General features: G+C 31.2%; 1 protein-coding gene across 1 annotated transcript; it reads right to left on the reverse strand.

The window, feature by feature from the left end:
• Positions 1 to 1,528: 1,528 nt before the first annotated feature.
• On the reverse strand, positions 1,529 to 4,776 carry LOC100806109 (F-box protein At2g26850). The gene is made up of 5 exons (XM_003554074.5): positions 3,052 to 4,776; positions 2,845 to 2,924; positions 2,509 to 2,681; positions 2,268 to 2,342; positions 1,529 to 1,949 (listed from the first exon to the last, which is right to left on the reverse strand). Exons 1-5 carry the CDS (start codon positions 3,727 to 3,729, stop codon positions 1,756 to 1,758), a joined length of 1,200 nt encoding a protein of 399 aa, XP_003554122.1. The 5' UTR covers positions 3,730 to 4,776; the 3' UTR covers positions 1,529 to 1,755.
• Positions 4,777 to 7,801: the final 3,025 nt, after the last annotated feature.

Here is a 7,801-nt window from a genome sequence, read left to right on the forward strand (position 1 = left end):
AATTTCTAACCCAGGAGGCTATAAAAAAATTCAGCAACCCAAGAATAATAATTCTTGGGTTTGCCTAGAGCTTCTTGGTGATCTCTGGCAAAAGGTTAATAAGAGATTGAACTGGACTTAAGATCTGCACAGAAGCAACTATATTGGATCATTATGGTTTAGTGAAGGCCAAACAATGGATAATTGAATATGTGGCAGTTCACAAGGTTGCTTATACTTTGTTACCATGCCCGCAACTATCTAGTGCTTAGTGAAATTTAATATGCTTTTGATTTAAGCGTATATATGCATCATAGCTTAATCTACTTGCAAGGGTTCCTATGTTCTGGGTGTTGGGAAAAGATAATTGGCATTTTCTATTGCTGCTGTTTTAGGCAGAAAATTTGTGTCCATGTCCCTTGATGGAGTTAAGGATGAGGCTGATATTAAGTAGACATAGGAGAACGTATGTTAGAAGCAAGCATGGGCTTCTTATAGATGGATTAAAGGTTAAATTTCCCTTTCAAATTTGAACATTACTTATAATACAATGTAATGTGTATGACATCTGCAAATACATGCAAGAAGTTATTTTAAGTCATAATTTTTTAAATACATAGAATGCTTTGATTTTCTTGCTTTCCTTTTGCCATTTGGATTTGTCCTAGTGAATGAAACTAGAGCTAATTCATTATTATTATTAGGAAGCCAAATAGCCTTGCAACATTTCCAAGTGTTTTAGACCAGAGTGAGTTAATGATTCACAAAGACTGCATTCATTAATCAATGGATGGTGCAAAACTAAAAATATAAATAAGGCTATGTATCTCTTGGGTGAAATGGTTAGTAATGGACTGAATCCAGTGTTGTCACTTGGAACACTCTTATTGGGGGGGTTTGCAAAGCAGGTAAACCGGTAGCTGCAAAAAAATTGTTTTATAGTACTATTCAGGTGTCATTTTCATTCCGAGGCAATATTAGGATGTTGGAGAAGATGAATTTGGATTTCAATAATTGTAATATACTTAATAGTACTATTCTATTATGTATTGGCATTTCACGAATGGAAAGACCATAACACAACTCCTTATAGAGTGGGCACGCCTATTATGTAATATTAGCATTTCAATAATTGTAATATACTTTTTAGTGTTTTTAGGGCTAGACTCTCACAAGAGACAAGACACGCCTATCTTGCTCCATCAAATTACAAGGAGATGATGATTTTATAAACTAAATACGACTGGCATTCTTCACCTAGCGTGGACATATAAGATTTCATGTAAATATTTTCATGAAGTTGTATGAAAATTGTGTAGGGTGTGATACTGTAAAATATTACAAATATCTACTAAAGAGAGAGTAGATAGTAGACACGAAATTGTCCCGTAATCTTAAAATTTATGAATATATCTATCTTATTCGAGAAGATCCATTTCCTATTTTTCTTGGCGTTGTTTTGTTCTCCAAGAGCCAAACCAATATACACAATTTTGCCAGCTTCAAAGCTAATCACAATCAAGGAGCTAATGAACAGGAGTATGCACTATGCACCAATGTTCTTCTATATATTATATATAGACACGTATAAGAAAACTGCAACATATACACTAATTGTTATGTCGTGGTACACATGTTACAGCCTCTGAAAAATCCTCCATGCACTCTTTCCAAGTTTATTCCAATTGTTAGGAATGACATCGTTCTGTGACAAAGTAATCCTTCTCATTTTAGGAAGGGTGACTGCTTAATTTACAAAAATTCTAAGCTATCAAATCAGTTATGTATCACAATTTTAGTTGGCCAGAGGTTCTTCCACCTTGTAATTTCTTCCTTGCTATGCAGCTTCCTGATTCCTCCATAAAAACCATCTATTTCATTGCCTTTTTCTACATGATGCTTTCTGTTTATCACGGTTTGTCTCCATCTGGATCCAGCACTGTACTGTGTGAACTCCAAAATCACCATATCTATCAGCAACACTTTTCTTTTGTCAGTTATACAGCTAAAAACTTTGTTTTGCAAGTAGTACAACCAGATGGGTAACCCTTTTCTTTATGAGTGTATAAGACCAAAGTTCTTTACACAAGGCTATAATATGGCTTATATTTTCACCTGATATGCAACTTTGTTCATTTTTTCCATATGATGAAAGTTCAAATTGAATTTGAACTTCAGAAAAATATAAGTTGTTTAATTCTGTTTACTACAAGCAACAATACAATGAAAACTCGATTTTGGAAAGGGAGTGGGGAAGTATATTAAAATGCACAAGTGGATTCCCTTACCACTGTAATGACAATGGCAATGGTTCCCATGTCCTTGACATTGTTCCAAATGACCAATGACACCATACCACCAACCTACAATAAAACACCTAAAAAATTATTCCATCAAGATAATCCAATATATATACATCATGACCAAATTGATTAATATTAATATTTGTTCTTGGCAAAAGTATGATAAAACCATTTAGTGGAGATGATTAAGAAATTAGTCCAACAAGTGCACAAGGATGAGACATACCATAAGGGAACTCTTTGTTTCTTCTCCACTGAATCTCAATGTGATCTCCAGGTCTCAAGTCATCCAAACAATCAGATATGTGAAGAGCATGTGGAGAAGAGGCTATTGGTGGCACTCTCAGCCGGTCCCATTGTATGTTTTCCTCAGTTGTCCATCTGCCATGAGGTGAGTACCTGCCACAAAAGCAAGGACTTATTAACCTTTAAAAATTTGGGAAAAGAATCCATCCCATAAAAGTTTAAGCTGTTAAGATTTTCGTATGTCATCAAATTCTAACCACAGACAAGAAGTTTGGCATCTAATCTCAACTTTGAAGGAGTCAACTTTTCCACATACCTTGCCAGAAAAGTGTCAGATCGAGAATCATAGCAAAGTTGGGCATCATAACATGAGAGCATGAATCCAGCATGACCATTCTGAAAAAGGAAAGTGTGAAACAAAATCCCCAAAAGGAAGAACCATTGTGCAGAATATTGGTATTTAGTCATTGAGATTCAGAGAAGCATAAAAAGTCATGAATCAGATTATGTGGCAACCAATTACCTCACGGTTATAGACTTGAGCGGGGAACCAAAATTTGCCACTTTCAAGAGAAAGATATAGAGCTGCGATTGAATCTTCTGATAATGAGCTATTTGACTGTGTGCCCTTTTCTGATTTTGCTTTGATCCATAGGAGGGGTAGAAAACCACCATTAAGGAAAGCAAATATTCCTTTCTGATTGTGCTGGTTGGAGGAGATCTTTTCTCTGGTCTTGGAAGCTACCTGCCATTTCCATTGCCTATAAACAGCATCACCAAACACCTTACCCCATTTCCTCTCCATGTGTTTCTTCCATAAATGATCACTCCTACATCTATCCCTAAGAGATGTGCACACTGTTGCCACCCTGCATAATTCAGCTGGTGAAAGGTGCTCAAGGATGCATTCCAATGGCAAATCGGGCAAATCCAAGAGAGAAACCTTCACCTCCTCTTCCTCATTCTCCCCCTTAGACACTAAACTATTATTTTTCAATGACATGTCAAGAGAAAACTGAAGAAAACTAAAACGGGTGCTTGTGCTTCCTTTCCTGAGCCTAGAAACTAACCAACTTGAAAGGCTCCCCCAAAACCCAATTGACCCTAATTTGATCCCTCTCTCCCCTGATGAGAAAGGCTTACTGGTGAAGGACTTGGAAAGGATGAGAAAGGAGACAAAAGATATAAGGAAGTAAAGCATTGTAATTGAAGGTTTTATATATCAAAAGGGTCTAATAATACTAATAGAGATTGGCAGAGCCGCAGAAGGATCAGCAAAGCTGAAACTCATACCAATGATTTCCTATTAAAAGAGAGAAAAAAAGATCCACCAATGGAAAAGAGGAGAGTGGTGGCTTGGCCTTAATGCAGTGCTTTATTTCAGTGACAAGCCTTCACAGCTGTTTAGTTAAAGCACTTTTCCACATTGAACACAAAAGAAAAAAAAAAACAATGATGAATGATGCTCCTTAAAGATGTGTTAGTAGCATCTACTCACAGTGAATTCCCACAAAGGAGAGATACAAGATGTACGGGCAGTGGGAGGCAGCTGTTAAGTGATTGATCATTTGATGGAGAGGCTATGACAGGAGAGGAAGAGGGGTAGCAAAACAAAGCAAAGCATTATAGTATTGGTTAGATTACAATGATGATAATGATGACACCAAAAAGAGGAATGGTGGATCCAAATATTAAAAAACCATAGAGCCTGTTTAATCACATGATGCTGGGAATAGCAAGCTGAAAATCTAGGAAATGTATGAGCCACGTGGGATGTGTTAGGCTGTTGCACAATTGTACAAATTAATGCACACACCGATCAATTCAAGATGCATAAACAAAACAAAACAAACAAATAGCTTAATTAGCACAACTATTTAGATGAGTATGAAATACTAGCAAGTGGGGTCCTCTTAAATTCACCTAGAGTTTAATCACACAAAGTCCCCTTATGCGTGTATGTATCTTCATGGCGTGCTTAAGTAAAGAGGGAGAAGGAAAAGGACATTTATCTGAAATTTTGAATTGGATGATGGGTTTTGAGGGGTTTAATGAAATAGTACTACACAGCTGGGGGTGATGGTGGTGCAATAAAAGTCTCTACCTGTTCCTTTGCCTGACTCCCACCAAACTCTAGTACTCACTGATCACCCAAAAAGACTCAGACAAGGGATTTCGTGGGATTCTCAAGAACCAAAATTGTGTCCTTGGTTTGATTAAGACCTCAAAAAATCGACCATATTTATTGCTGTGATCGCGGAAAGGACACGGGACCTTGTTTCTAGTATGTGATATTTCCTATGTCCTTCAACTTTGTTTCTCACTGCATTAATATTCAATCATCCTGCCTGCCTATAATGAAAATGCTTTGAGAACTAACCTTCCAGACGTACACAAATATTCTATGCAAGTGAAAATACAATTGAAATATAAGAAGAAAAAAATTAGATAAATTTATTGATATTTAGGATACTCTCCAAAGAGAGTGTCTGAATAATAAAAGAATATTCAAAAGAGTGTTAAGAGTATCATAAATATAGTCAAATATTATATGATGTTAACTAATTTCAGTAAATTTTGATTTTGTTCATAAATCATAACAATATCATAAATATTTATTCTTATATAATAAATTAGAATTCATAATTTGGAGATCGAGTTCTTTCTCTCTTAAATATTTTCAATATTCTCTCTTTTGAATGTACATTTCACAAATTACTCTCATAACGTAATAAAAAAATATCATCTCTTCCACATCTCAAACTGCTTTCCTTTCCTTTCCTTTTATTTTATTTTATTTGTATACTTCATCTTCTTAACACCTTTCTCTTTTAATAAAATTTTATCTTTATTTTTAAATTAAATTTTAATATTTTTAAAAGAATCTATCAACAGTTAAAAGTAACAATATTATATTATGATTTAAATTGTTCATTCCAATATATAACTTATATAATCAAAGATAATTATTATGAATTTTAATTATTATATAATTTATATATTAAAAAATATTTATTTATTATAAATATTAGTTATATAAAAATAAGCACTTACATAGTGTAATATATATGCTAAAATACTAGTGTTGTGTAAATTGAGAAAATTTAAATACAAATTTTTAAATTTTTTAGAAGAGTACACATTAACTTTTTTATATTTTTATATAATGAATAATTTATTTTTAATAAACTCTTTTTATTTTTTTTTTATTTTATTTATTATCATGCTGGTGCATTGGTTATAAAAAACAATAATTGGTACACTTTTAAAATATTTATATAATTCTTTTTTATTAAACGAAACTCATGTGACTCAGATGAAATTTTCGTAATAATTCATAAATAAATTTTACTTTTAAGTATTTTGTAAAAAAAATATTAGTAATACTTGCTAAATGATCTTATCATACATATTTTTTTAAACATTTAACTTATGTTTTGTTTTTTATATATATGAACTTATGTTTTCTGAGTCACTGCAACAATGACAACCAGTAAAATTACCTCCCCGAAATCGCTTTCCTTATTAATTAAGTAAACAACGACGTTACTTAATTAGACGTCTACCTGGTTTATACATTTTTTTTATCACTTAAGATGTAGAAATGACATAATCTCGCAGTTAATTCTGAGCGTACCATCTTGGACATATGCAAATGGTTGTATTAGAACGTGGATAGGCAAGAAAAATATAAAAATATGGAATGAGAAATTGTATTCGTGTAATTAATTTGTATATATACTTTTATTAAAGTCATATCTACATTGACTACAGATTAGTTAGGCCATGTTTGATTCAAATTTTTATTTGAAAATTACTTTGAAGTTACATTTTAAAATAAAAAAGCTTTAAAAATGAAAGTAGAAGCTATTTGATTTACCATTTTTGTTTCTTGTACCTTAAAAGAAGACATGAGAGAGAGGGAGAGGAAGAGAGAGAGAGATAGAAAGGAAAATAGAAAAAGAGGGAGTATGGTTTAGGAAGAAAAGAATAGAAAAGCTATTTTTTTCTTTCTTTTTAAGTCTCTTCACCTATTATTTTTTAGTCTTAGTTTTTTTTCTCTCTTGTTTTATATAAATTAAGCTGATTATTGTTCTGAAAAGCTTTTCTAAAAAAAAAATGTATTCTACTGTATTTTTCCTTTTAAGGAGAAGGTAAAAAAAACTCTAAATTAAACATTTTAGCAAGTGTTGGTGCTGGACAGTGCTAAATTATTTTTCTTTCTTTTACACTTTTTTTCTTACATTAATTTTTTTATAAAAAAAATGTGCAAGTGTATAGACCCATATCTAGTTTTTAAAGAGAGTTATAAGCATATTAGGAGTCAAAATATGTTAAACTTGTATCTATATTAGTTAACATATGATTTAAGTTTGATCTATTTATTAGTCTAAGTCTCCTTTAAAAGTATGATTTAACCAACAAATTTATTTAAGAGTATACTTGTGATAATTTAAAATCAAGATTGAGAGAAAAGTAGGTATATTAGGTTTTATAAAAATCAATTTTAACTTGATATAAACATTTTTTAAAGTCTAATATGACATTTATGATAACTTACATAAAACATATTTTGCAAGAAGACTTATGAATAAGATATAAAATTATCTTCCAATAAACTTGACTCTTTATATAAGTTAATACATGCTTAACATTTAATAAGATAAATAAATGTATGATTTTAATACGTTAAACAAATTTAATATGTGATACATAGTAACGTTTTAATATAACAATAATATTAAAAATAAATATTTATTTACATAAGTTGGATTGTTTTTTAATATTTAACTAAATAAACTATATAAATCCTTAGTCTAGTTTCTAAGAAAAACGTAAGATAGAACCTTATCCAGTGACTTAATTTATTTTTGCCCTTAGTCACAGTAAAAGAAAAAAAAAACATAAGAACACTAGTAAATTTAAAATAACACAAATAGAAACCAGCAATATTGACAGACCGTCATTGTAAGTGGTCCTCTTAGAACTATTTTGAATATAGGACCGTAGTCTCGTTGATAGCCTTAAATATATCATTATGCAATTTAATAATTCATATAAAGATTAGATATAAAATAAAAATGATAAAGATAATAATAACATATTTGTTTTATTTTTTTAATTTACTTAATTTTATGCACAAAACTTGTTTATAAATTGTTGTTGGTTCGATAATATTTGTTTAATTTTCTTAAATGAGATCTGTACATTTGAACTAAACTTTTATGAAAACAATTTCATTTAAAAAAAAAACTAATTGTATTAAATTACAA

The sequence above is a fragment of the Glycine max genome, chromosome 19, assembly GCF_000004515.6.
Source record: "Glycine max cultivar Williams 82 chromosome 19, Glycine_max_v4.0, whole genome shotgun sequence".
In the NCBI taxonomy this organism is placed as follows: Eukaryota; Viridiplantae; Streptophyta; class Magnoliopsida; order Fabales; family Fabaceae; genus Glycine; species Glycine max.